Source organism: Marmota monax, unplaced genomic scaffold (assembly GCF_021218885.2).
Source record: "Marmota monax isolate L192 unplaced genomic scaffold, Marmota_monax_Labrador192_F-V1.1 WCK01_AAM20220418_F8-fsc00968, whole genome shotgun sequence".
Lineage (NCBI taxonomy): Eukaryota > Metazoa > Chordata > Mammalia > Rodentia > Sciuridae > Marmota > Marmota monax.
In genome coordinates, this window is record NW_026694731.1 from 68,280 (window position 1) to 84,315 (window position 16,036).

General features: G+C 53.0%; 1 protein-coding gene, 1 long non-coding RNA gene and 1 other non-coding gene across 10 annotated transcripts in view; 2 read left to right on the forward strand and 1 right to left on the reverse strand.

The window, feature by feature from the left end:
• Positions 1-16,036, forward strand: part of LOC124079044 (TNFAIP3-interacting protein 3) — a 74,654-nt gene that overhangs the window by 30,476 nt on the left and 28,142 nt on the right. For all 8 annotated transcript variants that reach the window (XM_046424203.2, XM_046424214.2, XM_046424213.2 and 5 more), the window contains one exon: positions 12,196-12,316. In XM_046424203.2, the coding sequence (XP_046280159.1) occupies positions 12,196-12,316 (121 nt within the window). The remainder of the gene's footprint in view (positions 1-12,195; positions 12,317-16,036) is intronic.
• LOC124079049 (U6 spliceosomal RNA) lies at positions 7,677-7,783 on the forward strand. Its single transcript, XR_006847134.1, has one exon. It is a non-coding gene; the product is annotated as a U6 spliceosomal RNA (small nuclear RNA).
• Positions 7,804-12,203, reverse strand: LOC124079048 (uncharacterized). The gene is made up of 2 exons (XR_006847133.2): positions 11,855-12,203; positions 7,804-11,189 (listed from the first exon to the last, which is right to left on the reverse strand). It is a non-coding gene; the product is annotated as an uncharacterized LOC124079048 (long non-coding RNA).

Sequence of the window (16,036 nt, forward strand, 5' to 3'; positions counted from 1 at the left end):
GTGCTCAGGACAGCTGTAGTCACACAGCAGGGAAGACAAGGGAAACCCTGTGTGACACTGCACATCCACGACCACAGACCCGCACGTTCCCAGGAGCAGAGAAAAATATGGCCCTGTGGTGTCAGCTCATTATCACAGCAGAGTGGAACAGAAGGAAGGGTAAAAATACTAGCTTTTTCTTTTTCTATCTTTTAATGTTTGCTTATTAAATTGGGTGCACCTTTACAGTGTAAAAATATCCAATAAAGAAAAACTAAAACAGCTACTATTTGAAAGGACAAGGCCCGAAACTCAATAAACAAACAGTAATTGTTCATGTGTCTATCAGAAGACCCAGATTTCTATCACAATGCTCAAAAAATAGAAAAAAAAGTGACATGGTTTCAATCCCGGGTTGATCTAGGGCGGCTGTGTCGTTCACACAGGAGGAAAATGAGACCCAGCCCAGGCCCTTGGCAGGACCACAGCAGAAACATGTGTGTGACAATATGCACTCCAGGGGCTAAGCATGTGCCCAAGCACAGCTGGATGGTGGCAGAGGTACATCTCCACCCTGATCTTCTGACACCAGGCCCAGGGCTCTTTGCCGACAGCACAGGTCGGGAGAATCCACAGGGGCATGAGGTCCTCACACACACCCTGCTCTGTCCACTCGGGCAGCACCGTGATGGTCACGTCCAGGAGCCGGCCGTGTGCTCTTCCTAGAAACCCCATTTTTTTAATTTTGGAATTTGGGGTCTTTGAGGCACACACATAACGCTTAGACACTGATTTCCAACGCTTGAGACAAGCAGAGCCCACAACCAGATGTCCCCTCTGGAGCCCACTGCTCTGTCTGATGCTGGCCACGGCCCCTGCTGTCTGTGTGGGAGGGCTGCCTGGTTTCTGCGTTGAGTCCCTGTCACCTCCCAAGCTCTGAATGAAGCTTCAGTGAGGCCCCTGCCGCTCCCTCCGTGGAACGTCTGATGGGCACGTCTCTGGACTCCCCCGACACCTAGCACTTTCCCGCCCCCACTCCCGGCTGGTCATGAGGGTCCATTCATAAATGAGCCTGAGGTTCCTGCAGCCACCAAGTTTCCCCTGACCTTCTCTCCCACACGCTGGCCCGCACACACTTCCACTTTTACTAACACTCATGTCTCTTGCCCAAAGTGACCTTTACTTGCCCCCAGAGCGGGGTTCCTCTGACTCCTCTGGGCTCACTCACCTCCACCCATGATGTTTTCCACTCCACTTCGTTGGCTGTCTTCTCAGAACCCGAGTGGAGGATTCACGTGGCCAGCTGGAAGTTCACGGGTGACCCCAAAGAGCTGTGAGATATTAAGACAATGATGGGTCCTGGAAAGGGGAGCAGGGGGCCTCTCGCTGGCGCCCGCCCCCGATCCATGAGAGTCGGGCAGCTCCCTGCTAGCGGGATGGTGCCACTGCAGCAAAGGCTCTTTTCCCAGAGGGCTCCCTGGTGCCTTCCACCAGCACCATGCAGCCTGCTGGCTGGGGCATGGGTGCCCAGCCTGCACCAGGGGCTGCCCGCCCGCCAGCGCTGCCCACTGCAGGCGTGTGAGGAGTAGGCCCTGCCTGAGAACCGCGGAAGCCCGTCTGGTGCATCCCGACAAGTTCAGTTCTGAGCGGCGGGGGGCCTGCTGCAGTGGGTGAGAAATCTTGGGCTGTAAATGCTCCTCGTCTTGATTCAAGATTAAGCTAAAGGAACTGTGCTGTGTGAGGTGTCTTCCTTGTGCAATCCCTCTGCCCTGTTCTGGGGAAGCCGCGGCTCAGCAGCAGCGTGGTTGGCTTGGCCCGTCCATGTGGGACAAAGGCAAACCGACCTTCCTTAGTGTCTGTCCTTTTGGGGGAGTAAGGGTACAAGTGAAGTGACGGTACTGTCTTGGCCTACAAAGGGAAGGAATGCCAAAGCCGCCCAGCGCTGTCGGCTGACCTCTGACCGTGGTCCTCAGAGGGCACAGTTCCGGGACGTTGAGGACAAGTGGCTCTCCCTCAGGTGTGCAGCCCCATGCGAGGCCCCAGCTGGGCCAGATGCTCTTCTGCAGCAGCCCCTCAGTTCCCAGAGGCTCCCCTGAAAAGCCCCCGAGGGTGCCCCTGCCATTCACTCCCTTTCTTAGCCAGGAGCAGAGGCCTGCTGTCCCCGCAGCGTGCAGTGGGGCGGAGGGGACCGCTGTCTCCCCTCTGGGGCTCTCTTCTCCAGCCATCGCAGCCTGGAGCCCCGTCAGTCCCAGCTGAACGAGGGGGTCAGGGAGATCAAGGTCAGCTCCCTGCTTCATCTCAGGCCTCTGCTGGTCTCAGGCTGGACTCCTCCCCCGTGGTCACCCTGCCACTCCTGTCCCATCCCTTGACCCCTGCTCAGAGCTCTGGTGTCCTGGATGCCCCAGCATCCACCCTGGCCAGCAAGTGGTAGAAAAGGGAGACCTACCCACCCAAGCTGGCTTCTCTTGTGGGGACTGAAAACGGCTCTTTCTGCCACCCACAGACACGTCTCTCTAAAGGGCTCGCGGGGTGGGCACACTCTCTTATTGCCCTCCTCGGTGCGTCATGTTTATTAGAAAACTTTGATGCCTTGGAGCCGTGTGACTATTTGATGGCCAGTGTCCCAGACTCCTGCAGGCTTTGGCTGGGAGTGGCCTTTGGGAGGAGGATGGCTGGCTCTGCCAGCACCTTCCTGGGTCAGCGCTGTCCTTAACCCACTTACAGATGTCCAGCTGATGTGGTACTTTATTTTTTATTTATTTATTTTTTCAAGAGAGAGAAGAGAGAGAGAGAATTTTTAAATATTTATTTTATATTTTTTAGTTTTCTGTGGACACAACATCTTTATTTTTATGTGGTGCTGAGGAGCAAACCCAGCGCCCCGCGCATGCCAGGCAAGCGCGTGACCGCTTGAGCCACATCCCCAGCCCTGATGTGGTCTTTAAAAACTGCCCTAATCAATCTTCTTGATCAGTCCATCGGCCTTCACTGGATGTTCAAAGCCATGGTTATCAACGAACTTGACTCCAGATGCAGGTACAGGGGCAGTCTGTGTTGTTTTTAAGAGAAACCTTGGAATGTAAGCTCCATGAGACTTGGGTGGGTTCTGTTTTTTCCTGTTTTGTTCATTAACATGTCAACCACCAAGAAAAGTGTCTGGCCCATAAACAGCACTGAATAATCATTTGCAGAATGAATGAAAAAAATCCAGTCATTAAAAAAAAATAACAAAACAAAACCAGAGCAGAACAACTTGCTCTGTGGCGCACAGGCCTCCCCTCCCCTGCAGGTTCATTCTCTGCACGCCAAGCCCACGTCTTGGTTGCTTTTCTTCCGAATGAAGGTCCTGTGCTTCCCTCTACCCGGGCCCCTGTGCTTGTGCGATGTCTGTGTGGTTTATTCTCCTTGCTTTGGCCTTTTGGTTTGTACGGCTCCAACCTGTCACTGCTTCCTTTATCCCTCGGGTAACCGACAGAAGCCTGCATGAAACCTCTCCTAACCGGGGTCCACAGAGACCCTAGACATTGGCCCCAGAGAGACTCTTCCTGGCACAACGGGGATGACTTTCCTGCTGGTGGGTCCTTGGCACCCGAGAAGGCCCTGGGCCTCTTCCTAGGTCTCTCCTCCTCTGCAGGACGGCCACCAGCCCTCCTCACGTCTCCCTCACGGTAGCTAACCTGTTTGGGGCAGGATTTCTACATTTTGCCTGAATTCCTTCAGTGTCCTCGGTCCGTCCACGTCTGCCTGTGTCCAGTGGCTTTCCACAGGCCTGTGCACACCTGAGCTGGCCCCGCTCTCTCCAGGAGCTCTGGGGTGGGACGCCCTCAATCTTGAGCATCAAAGCTGAAAACCGAGTCCCTCCACAGCCTGTGGGTCTCAGGCTGCAGGGACAAGCAGCCGGGCTGCCCCCACGGTGCTTCAGCCCACGTCGGTGCCCTGAGCACAGGGGTCTTGGCCTCACGCCTCCAGCGGAGGTGGCTTGGTTAGGCTCGATGATTTAGTGAGCTCTTTGCCTGGTGGAACAGGAGCCACCTCACTTACAGAAAGAGAAGCTGCAGGGCCTGCGTGTGCCAATAAGGAAAAGAAGACAGAGCCTTACATGCCCCCAGCCCGTCTTTGAAGGCACAGGTACATATGGAAAGTAAGGTCGAATCTACCATGATTTTAAACTTTCTACAACGAGATCTTATTAGTAGGACAATGATTACAAGATCATCACTATACAATCAATTAAAGTACTTGTTTTCCTATTTACTAATTTAGCTTTCATGGAGGCTTTTTCTGGATATTCATACTTAGGTTACATATGAATATGTATTTTTTAGGACTTACTAACTTTTTCAACTTCAAAACATGTATTTTGGGTAATTAATGATTCCACTGAAAAGTGAGTGTGACGGGGTCTGGGCTTTGCAAACCTCACTGGAATTCCAAATGTAGTTGTCACGATCTCTGTTACACAGTTGGCCACATGACTTCCTGTCCCAGATGCTGACTGTTCTCCCTCCAGGTCCAAATATTGAACATCTCCTTGGCCTTCCTCACTGTTTTTGATCCATGTTTGTTTTAGGAAAGGTGCTATCCATTAAGAGACCCGCCCGGGCCAGTTCCACAGTCCATCTGTCCTAATTCTTGGCCTTCAGTGAACTAAAAATGTGAACTTAAAAAGGGTTTTTATCACAACATTACTTTTAGGTACCAAATCTATCCCCCATGGTGTGGGGCCATGTCCAGCTACTTCTGGGAGAGGACGTGAACACGCATTCCCCTGGGGGCAGTGGGACCAGCTCACCCGGGCAGGCGTCTCCGACTGCTTCACTGTAACGCAGGGACATTCCCACCGCACAGGGCTTCTGCAGATGGAGGCAGCCGAGGCAGGTAGACTCTCAAGGGCAGAGCCTGGCTCTGTTCCTGGCATCAAGAGTCCTCAGCCATCCAGGGGCTGACTGCCTGCATCTGGAGGAGGGCGGGCCAGGTGAGGTGCAGGCCACTCTGCAGCAGGGGGCTGTGATCCTGTCACCAATGCCTCTTCTCCATCTGCCAGTCCCTGCCTTTACCAGGGGGCTGTCCCACCCAGCAGAAGTTCTCTGAGATGCAGGTGCCTCAGTGGTCACCCCTTGGTTGACCCCAGGGTCCCAACAGGCCCAGGTTTGGGAATTGACCTTTTCCCTGTAGCTGCATTTCTAAAATGGTAGAGTTGCTTTCATGCCAAACCTGTGAAGAAGAGTTATGACGAGCAAGAGGCAATTTCCTCCCAAATGACTGTTTCACTTTGCTGGTTTCTGGTACAGTCATGACCTCGGGTAATTCCCATATGAAGTCAATGGTCGCATGTTACATAATAAAGCGAAGTCATTGTTTTTGACCTTCACTTAGGAGTGAATGATCACTGTATCCTCAGAACAAGGTGGAGAAGGCCCTTAGTTCCTTTGACAGCTTTTACACCCAAAGATAAAGCTGTGGTAAAAGTCCACTTAAGCCATGTGATGTGATCTGACAGCCAAGGCCTGCAGCATTACAGTTAAACATAAAGTGCTTATTTAAGGAAAAAACATTTATGAGCATTTTATGCATATTTCCTTCATTTGGAATCTCATTTGAAATCAAGATGATGTGGGTAGTTGATTTTGAAGGCTAATGCTCCTTATTAAAAAGAGGGCTGAAAGAAATATTCGTTCAATTACATGAGAACAGCAATGTTTCCCCTGCTGTGTGGCCATCTTCTCTAGTCGGGGGATTCTGTCTGAGCCTCTGGCTTGTGATGCACAGCCCTGGGGGTGAGGTGCCCGCTGACCAAGGGCAGCGGGAAAGACAGGCAGGCTCTGTGTTGTTTGTTTATTTTGTATCTGTTACAATCAGACTTTAAACATTAAGGAGGGAATATTTCATTTCACTTTATGGACTCTTTGGTCTGGAAAACACCACTGAAGTGATTTGGTTCACACAATGTTTTAAGGGGGAAAACACTGAACCATCATGGTGGCTTTGCTTGCAGTGACCCCACAAATCCAAGGAGGATCGTGGGCTGCATCCCAGGTCCTCGGCATGATCATAGTGCAATGCTGACTTCATTCTGTAAGATGATTCCTCCGGGGAGCAGAGATAATTTGAGTACCAACTCAGACCTTACTTTTAAAGTTTAGTATTCTTTAAGACAATAATGTCAATTTCACCTTTAAAATGACTTCATACTTATCAGAAAATTTTAAGAAATTTACAAGAAGACCATTCCTTGGTCATTTGGAAGTGGGATACTACAGGGTGATTTTGTGTGTTTTTTTTTTTTCTACAAACAAGATCATCTTCTAGCCACAAAATAATCGTGGACATCAGAGGATGAACGTGGACATGTTTCTACCACCTAAGTCCCAAGCCCCATTCAAGTTCTGCCAATTATCCTGTGAACAGTCTTCCATTCCAACAGGACTGGGAAAGGGACCCTGTCCAGGGTCATACATCCGCAGTCTCTTTGACATCCGTGGGCTGACCCTGTGGAAGGTCTCAGGCCTGACACTCTGAGATGTCTCTCAGCTCGCTCTGGGCTGGCTGGCCATTCCACATTATTAGAGTCAGGTCTTGCTCTGAGCAGAAAGACTACAGACGTGAGCTTCGGGGTTCGCTGCGTCTCACCACACAGTTACAGTCTGGATTCTTCTCATGGCAGGTGGTTTTGACCTTGGTCACTTGTTAAGGTGGTGTCTGCCCATGTAAAGTAATTCTTTAGTCCTTCTTTAGTATTTCCTTTGCTATTCATGGAGGATTTGGGGGGTAATACTATAAAGTCATGTAAATATCCCAAAGCTCATTAAAATTTCAGTCACTTGTTTTACCATCTATTTCTTATTTGAATTATTATAAAGATGGTTGCTGAGTATTGATTTTTCTAGTATTGTAATTTTCTCTACATTCACTGTAGGCATTCCAATATAGAGAAACACATTTCTTATCTCCCTTTATATTTAACTTTTTATGAGTATAGGTTAAAGATTAATATGTTATTTAATGATTTACAATGCATTCTTATCACTGTTTATTTGGATGTTGAAACTATCTCATATTTGATCAGTTTGTTGACTCTGTCCTAATTCTGGCACAAAAATACTCCAGGCTCGATTATTTCATATGCATGTGAACACAGCAAGAGAGAGGAGTGGATGCAGACTGTTCCAGCCTTTGATTTAGTCAATTGGCAACTTGGTGCCTTGTCTGGTCCCTGACTGCGTGTTCCAAGTCCACCAGAACTCACTCCTCCCATCCACTGAGAGAGCAGGAGCCAATTTTACCTGACCATGTTAATCTTGCTACAGGGGTTACAAAACATGCTGAATTGGTCATGACCAGTTCATCTTCTGTGCAGGCTGCTCTGTATTTGCTGAGAACTGCTCTACAGTGGCTAGGGGAGGGAAGCTATTAGTGGTAGGTCTATTATGAAAGTGTCCAACAATTGTTGCTTTTTTTTTTTTGTACGAGGGATTGAACCCAGGGTCACTTTACCACCACTGAGCTACATCCCCAGCTCTTTTTATTTTTAGACAGGGTCTCGCTAAGTTGCATAGGTCTTTGCTAAGTTGCTGAGGCTTGTCTTGAACTTGTGATCCTTCTACCTCAGCCTTCCAAGTCGCTGGGATTACAGACATGTGCCAACTATGCTCAACAATGATCGGAAATTTTAAGAATTTATTAAAGAATAAATAATTGTGCTCTCCTTGGTAGCACATTTATTAAAATTAGAACAACACAGAGAAGCTTAGCATTGTCTCTGCACACGGAGAAAATGCGAATTTGTGAAGCAGTCTATATTATTAAAGAAGAAAACAAAAACTATTTATTATTAAAAGTTTTTAAATAATTAAATTATCTATGATTATTCTCTCCCTGCCTTCCTCCAGCCTCCTGCACCTCTACCCTTCTGAACTCAGAATTAAAATGAAAACATTAGGATCCGACCCTTTCCACCTGCACTGAACACAGAGCACCCTCTAGAGGCGGCACTGAGTCAGCATAGTATTTCCAACCTCACAAGGACCTGAGAGCTGGCAGAGCCCCGCAGCCACCTGCAGCCACCTGCAGCCACCTGCAGCCACCTGCAGCACACTGCCTCCCTGTGCCAGCCGGGTTCCTCTGTGCCCATTGTCCTCCTGGGGCTTCGGCTTGTGCATGGGGCATCAGTACAGGGACCTGGCATGTCACAGACACAGAGGAAATAGGCAGGAATCCGGCCAAGAAGGTGGACAGAGCAGGGTCCATGCTTACACGGACTCTCTGTCCAGCCTCTGGGCTTCCCATCAGATGTGCAAATACAAGTTCCAGACACTTGTTTAAATCATTAAACCACATAAAACTAAAGACATATTCCTTGCCTGGGGACAGTGCCAGTTTAAATCTTCTCTGAGCCACCCCTCTTTCTTCTTCTCCCTTCCAAGACCTCCCTGTTAATGTCTCCTGTTACTGAAGTGAGGAAACGCCAGAGCTCACTCCTCTAAGACACACACACACACACACACACACACAGGATCTCCTCATCGAGCAGTTTGTTTCTCTCTGAACTAGCTGGAGACATACTTAAGAGTACAAATCATAGCAACAACAAACTAAAGACAGGAACTTGCTACTTCCCCTAGGCTTTTAGACGACCCTTTTACTTCTGGGTCATGGAGTTGGTTGTGATCCCGGGTCTTTGAGCATCTGGAAATATTTCCATCAGAGAAGATCCTACTCTCAACTTTTCTTGTTTCATATTCGAAAATATGCTTTGTTCTGCCTCTTTAAAAACAAAACAAAACATGGCTTAGGACCTAGGATCAAAGCATACACGTGGCTCAGGCAGTGGGCGGAGGAAGCGTGGCCGTGGGGGTGGAGGACGTGGGGGGAGGGGCTCTGGCCACTGAAGCCCTGCCAGCTTCGCCTCTGTCCTCGGCCGGGAGGAGCCCCCTCCCTCCCCTCTGGACTCGGCTCAGGCTGGGTGTCTTCAAGTTGCTCCAAGATGTGGCAACCTGTTGTGTCTGTGGGGGGTGATTATTTTCTTCAGGATGTGATCATCTTTTCTGCCAGATGAGATTCCACAAGTTACCACATCTGGGTGAAATTTAAGTCACCAGATAATCCTTGGAGGACCCACTAAACAATGGCATTCACAGGCCTGCAGCATTTGACAACCTCTGGAGACTTCTCTAGTGTTGACCTTTGAACTAATCGCGGAGTTAAGGGCTACACGTGCACCTGAAGACCTCTCAGCCACTTCCCGGTCCTCCCTGGCTGCCCCTTGGGGTCACCAGACAGGTTGTCACTTCTGATGTGAGCAAGAGAAGAGCAGTTGGTAGTCCCATGTGGTTTTTTACGTTTCGTCGTCAGGTTGACTTAACCCTCTACACAGCCTGCAATATGCTGGACGTGTGGACCCCGCCTCCCCGAGTCTCTGGGAGAATGTTGGGTGCCAGGCAGAGCCTTAGCCAAGAGCCACCGTTGCCGTCACCAGGCCTGGCTCCTGGCTGGCGCTGTGGGGCTCTGCAGCCTTCCTGACTCCTGGCTGGCACTCGGGTGACCAGGCCAGCAGGGCTCACAGAAGCCAAGGGAGCTACTCCAGGTCCCACGTCTGACTCTCAGGGAGAACTGGCCGCCTGTGGCGTCACCGTGCTGTCTCAGGGACAGTGGCGCAGCTCCTCAGTGACAATGACGCTGGCCATGGCAGTGCCACGAGGCAGGAGAGCAGTGCAAGTCTGGGCAGGGTGGCCCCGGGCTATGCCCTCCCGTCTTCCCGCCCTTCCGCTTGGTTTCCAGAGGGGTTCCTGAGCCCACAGACCCTGCCCCTGCCACAGGGTCCACTATGAGACCACTCTCCAAACCCCAACTACCACCACGTGTGGGGCTCTGCCTCCTCACTGTCACTGTTCCTCCCTGTGGTGGCCAAGGTCAAGGACATGGTGGTCACCACCCTGAGCCTTACACTGTGTCAAGTCCAGGATCCAACTTCTCCCTTGAGGGCCCCCCTGCTATGGCGGGGGCTGAATCATGAACCATGTGCTGAACCATGCTGGAAACAGAGGGGCCAGGCCAGCTCTGAGGCCAGCTCTGAGCATGCAGGCCAGCAGTCACGCTGCCTGCTCCTGTCCCAAAGGAGCGGGCAGGGTGACTGCTGGCCTGCATGCTCACTGTCACTCACAACAAAGCAGTTAGGAGCATCCCACAGCTGAGGAGCACGGGGCAGGCTGTTCTTGCAAAAGCAGCACTCGCACTCGGTGGCTCTGCTGAATACTGAGGAGCATGTGTAGTTGGGACAAGGGCGAGGCCGCCACCAGGCAGCATGCGCTGAGCCCCAGTGTCCATTCTGAAGCTGTGCTCAGGGCTCGGGGCCTGTTGGGCTGCACTCCAGCTGGTCACTCCCGAGCTCCAGGCTATTTGCCAACTTTCTACTGACATTACTAATGGTCAGACTGGACTCGACATCTGGGTGTTTTGAGTTAACCTCACCTGAGGTCTCTCTTCTCAATGACAGGTGCTGTGGCAGCCCTACTGGGTGCCAGGGGACAGAGCAATGAGTAAAGATGTATATGGGGTTGGGGAAGAGGACAGTAAATAGGAAGTGAGAATCATAGCAACGTCTAAGAAGAAAGCAAATGGAGCCGTGGGGCAGTCGTGGTGGTGCGACACTCCAGGTGCTCAGCAGCCTTTCCAGAGAGAGCGACACCGGGGCCAGGGCCTGCAGGATGTGGGAGCAGTCCTACGGAAGCAGCAGCAAAGGCTGAGGCGCTGGGGGCAGCTGGGGCCTTCCCTGAGCCAGGATGGGCCACCTGGCTGGAAGCAGGAAGAGAGGAATCGGAGAGAGCAAGGGCCAGGCCGCTGTCTCGGCCACATTTCAGACCCTGTCTAAAACTGCTGGGCAGCACGTTCCCCACAGAGGGGGAGGGACCACGAGCATTGTGACCCCTCGGCAGGTGAGTCCAGGTCAGAAGCCACCAGGAGCTGCCTCAAGGCCTAACATCCACTCTAGCCCAGTTCTGCGGACTTGAGAATCCGTGAATCTGGAGGATGTGGGGAGCCTACTAAAGGGATGTCACCGTGCTCCTTAGAGGGTCCTGGGAAAGCTCCAGTGTGCACCCAAGCCCCACACTGTGCAGGCACAACGTTTGGGCCACAGAAGATTGACGGCAGAACCAGAAGCCAGAGATTGATGGTGGGATTGATGCAGGACACGGGCACAGGAATCTCACAGCCTGCAGGAACAACGAGCACGAATATGAGGTTGAGCTTCTTATTTAGAGTTGTGGGTTTTTTTTTTTTAAATTACAAAAAAGCCAAGCAAAACTAGCTCTATGACAAAAGAGGGAAAGAGAATCCATTACAGAGATCTGAGGAGGTCCACAGAGCCCCAGGCAGGGAGCAGCACCCCTGGGGGGGTCATGAACTGGACATTGGGGAGACACCTTGTACCTCCTAGCTCTGCCCCTTCCCTCCTGCTTCATTCTGGCACCTTCTGTCCACAGGAGAGGACCTTGCTGGCCAGGCTGGGGCCAGCTGTTTAGCACGCCCAGTGGCTCAAGGAAGGGAGGTCAGTAGCACTGACAGCCTGGCCGCAGAGCCTCCCCTAACCAAGCGGCCGCTGCTGCACCAGCAGCTTCCCTCTGAAGTGTGTTTTGAGAGAGATTGGGAACTACTCCAGCAGGTGCTCTCTGCCGTGGGTCAGAGAAATAGCCAGGCAGCAGAAGCAGAGGAAGCAAACCCACACGACTGACGCATTGCTCTGGAGTTGTGCTTTTAGTGAGAAACCTCTCCTCCACACCCACCTGGTACAAGGGGAAGGCAAATGGACCTGAGTCCAAGGTCTGGGCTGGGTCTCAGGGACGGGCCTCTTGCCCGACAGGGTTCCCTCTGTTCTTACCAGGATGAGGCAGTGGGACTAGTCCTCCTCCAGGTCGCTCCCAGGTGCTCCTGGGCTAGGCTAAGCATTTCCATTTGGCAGCTGGAATTGCTTAGGAATTTGTCCTCAGGTTAGTCGCAGGTATTCAGAGACGGTAAGGAGACAGGCTGTGCTTCAGATCGTCTGATTCCAGGCTCAGGCCCTTGAATGCACCTAAGTTCATGAATTTCCTAAGCCCAAGTTTGCTTCCCCTAAACCCTGGAGAGGAACCAGGCACAGGTGCCACCTGCAGCGCGAACTCACAGCCCTACATAGTTCTTCATGACCTTGTCACATGTGACTTTCCCTTGTCCCCGGGGCAGGTGCGAGAGCGTGGAGCTGGACAATAAAATCCGGGATCTGATAGAGAGAAATGCTTCTCTTGATCCAAAAGGGGTCCCCCCAGAGGCCACGCTGAGTCACAGGAATGCATGTCCTCCAAAGGTAAGAAAGCTTCCTCCACAAATCTCCGTGCCCGACTGCTGGCTCAAGGAGGAGTGTGCGGGGACAGTCCCCACGTTCACTGCAGGCAGCCCTTCCTGAAGGGCCAGGTGCTGAGCACCACAGGACTTCCCTTTCAGTCGCTTCCTGCTGCTGAGAGTCCTGGGCGGAGGCCCCTCCAGGCAGGAGCAGGACCCGAGGTGGGGTCCCCAGGAGCAGGCGTTCCTGGAGGCAGGGCTGGGCTCCGCAGCCCGCACTGCTCCTGCCTTGCTTTGTGCTTCTGTTGTTGTCGTTGTTCTTTGCTTGAAAGTCAAAGGTGTTTGAATTTCCTCTTTGCAGATGTTCATCTGTGGTACTTTGTTTAAGCAAATAAAATTCAAGACTCAGCTTGAGCTAAGAATTCTGTGGACCACCATCTAGAAACACATGATAAGGGCCCCCTGAACTCTTCTGCTCCCTGATGGTTCTAGGGTCGTCTGCCATGACCACCTACTTAGTGGTCACCAGAGACTGTAATGAGGGTGGAGTCGAGAGCACACCTGGCATAAAGAGTTTATACCTACCAGTAACTTCAGCTCTCCTTTCTCAGGTAAGGTGTGCACGTGGCAGGTGCAGATCACCGAGGGACTTTTCTGTGGTGCTGGTGGACCTTGGTCTCCCTGAACAAATGTTTGCTCTTACAGCTAGCTTGCGTCCACACCTGTTACCTCGTCTCTTAAAGGAAGTCTCAGAACGGCACCAACCTTGGGTCTGCCCTGACATCACCAGGGGACACCCCACTCCTGGGCATCTCTGCACTGGCAGCCTGCGCATGCTTCTCTCTGTCTCACACACACACACACACACTCACACGCACACACACTTACACACACTCACACCCACCTGCTTTTAATCCCCAGTACCCGGGCCCTCGGGCCCCGTGGCTGTCACCCTCCAAGTCCCACGTGCTCCCGACAGCCTCCCGCCCTCAGGACTCTCCAGCTGGACCTTCCTTACCGGTGACACCTCTCTGCACGCTCTTTGCCAGCCTCAGGCTCGCTCATACGTCACGTCTGCTTCTGGGGCTTCATGGAGAGGCGTCTCCACACCTCATAGATGAAGTGAGCGCCTCGGGAGGCGCAGGGCGGGCTGTTCCCAGCCGCCAGCTGGTGTTTCCCGTCCTCCTCATGAAGTACGAGGAAAGACCCCCAGAGGGTGAGCGCCGAGCCGTGGCTGAGGAGACTCAGGGAGCTGGAAGGGGCCTGGGGAGGCGGGGGAGGGGAGTGGACCACGGGAGCCTCAGGTGGCAGGGGCCCTGGGCTGAGGAGGGACACACCCCTTACAGCCAGTCGCCAAGCCACACCGGGGCCTGTGCCTTAGCATCTCCATCACCTGCCAGTCAACGTTGTGCTTGACGGTCCACTGAGCCCCAGAGAGACCACATCACCTCCCGGGCAGTGTCGGGCACTCCCTTACCATAGCTGAACTGATGGCCGTGCCGGGCTCTCCCCGCCATCACAGGGCTGTAACCCCGACCCGAGGCACAGTGGCCTGGCACCTCCGTCTCTCTCATCTCCTCATGTGCACGTGCCACCACCTACTGACTCAACCTGCTCCAAAACCCTGCTCACCGGCACGGGCCATGCAGATCCCCAAACACCCTGTCCCCTCTGGCCTCTCCTGCCCACTCGCCCGTCTGGCTTCCCTCGAGTCGCCTGCCTGCTCCCTTGGAGGGCTCAGGCCCTGTCCACGTCATGGGACACAGGCTGAGGCCCGACGTGTGCTGGGTGAACCTGTCTTCCCCACTGGCCCCGGGGCCTGGAGGAGGATCTGTCTGCTCCCTGAAGGCACTGAGTTCCACGGCAGGTTTTTTTGGAAGACAACAATAGTGAACCACTAGCTTGACTTCGTGAGCCACGGTCAAGCTAGACGTGCCATCAATTCGCCCCTAGAATTCCCCTAGAGTGCTCGGAGTCTGCCGGGGAAGTGGCAGGAACAGGGACTCAGAGACCCACTGCTCACTCTTGGCTGGGGCCACTGTGTGGTCTTTCCTGTTCTGATGCTGAAGTCACTGACTGCCAGGGGTTCGGATGCTCACTGGTCATTGCTGCCTGTAGATGAGATTTGTGCCAAGCTCCGGAGCACTGGTGGGTGCCCCTGGCTGTGCCAACCCTGCCTGGGTGAGATATGTCCTCCTGAGCCCCCAGGTCACCACACACGGGTGCTCCCTGCCCTGGAATAGATACTCATTCCCTGCGTGCACCTGGGAGTTCCAGTGTCTGCCGAAGGACGCGTCACCTCCTCTTGGTCTCCCATCACAGGGGCTTTAGCTGCTGCTGTTCAGTACCCACTCTGGGCCAGCATCCTGCAGAACATTCCTCTACGTCCAGCTGTTCAACCCTGACCCCCTGCAGATGGGAAGCTCAGGTTCAAGGAGGTTGAGATATTTCCTCATGGGCTGATAGGATGGAGAGTCTGGACCTCGACTCAAATGGGACCAAGTGGAAGCATCGCCCTGCTCTTCCTGCTTCCCTCACATCAGGGCCATCTGGGAGCTGGGCCAGAGCTCAAGCAGATGCAGAGGATGCTGTCATCAGAGTGGACCCCACCCAGGGCCTAACACACCACACTCGATCCAGCCACTGTGGCCTGCCCGTCTTCCTGGGTCTGTCCTCCCAGAGCAGCCAAGGGAGTCTGCAACCTCCTCCCTCCATCCCTCCAGCACCTTCCTCGATCTTCCTCCCCAGGTGTCTCCACGTATTTGATTCCAGAGCGAACCCTGCTCTGCCTGCTGGAACCTACAGCGACCCTCTGTGCAGGGGAGTGCTGCGCTCAGGACAGAGCAGACCTTCACTTTCTCGCTGAGGTCCTGATAGAACCGAAACAGGTGCAAGAAGACTCCTGTTTGGGTGAAACAAGTGAGAGCCAGCCGAGGGCGGGTTCGGGACAGTGGAGGGCTCCTCCGCTTTCCCACTGAATGGAGTCAGCGTAGGAGTGGGAGGCAGACTCCTTTTCCGGGAGCTGGGAATCGGTTTCTTCATGGCTCCACGAGATGGGAAGGGGGTAGCGGAATGGAGAAATGACCTGATGAAGGGGCCTGAGCCGCGTGGAGTTCCCTTTTCACTAACCAGCGTTGCCAAGAAGGAGTGGAGAGGGGGTCAGAACCGAGAAGGAAGCCGGATGACTCATGGCTTCCAGGAAATGAGCAGCATTACTGATGAAGAGGAGAAAGTCCACCCGCACCGAAGTGCCTGGGGTGCTGTAGCAAGCAGCCGCAGGAGGTCAGTGCACAGAGGTCAGCCCGAGTCTCGGTGGCTGAGGAAAGGCAGCTGCCTCAGTGCATCGGTGTCAAGATTGCCAAGTGTATGAAAAATAGGCCTGGTGACAAAGAGGAAGAGGGACAAAAGAAAAGAAAAGTGGGTGGTTCTCCTTGATGGAAGGCTCTAATCCGTTCCTGAGGGTGTGGCATGAATTTGGAGGATGCGTGGGTCTCTGATAGAGTTCAGAGGGACCGTCGGCTCTACAGCCTGAGTGCAGGAGCTACTGCTCCTCAAGTCCACTACCTGCATAGTCGTAGGTGTGACTTCACAGTGTCCTTCGCAGACGTCGACAGTTAAGATCCAGAATGCCCGTCAGTGGAGGAATCATGAGGACACAGGTGGATGAAGTCTTCGTTAGAGGACAATGGCTGTCATAAAACAGGGGCTCCTGGGCGGAGGGCAGGAAGACTCCAAGTCGTGCTTG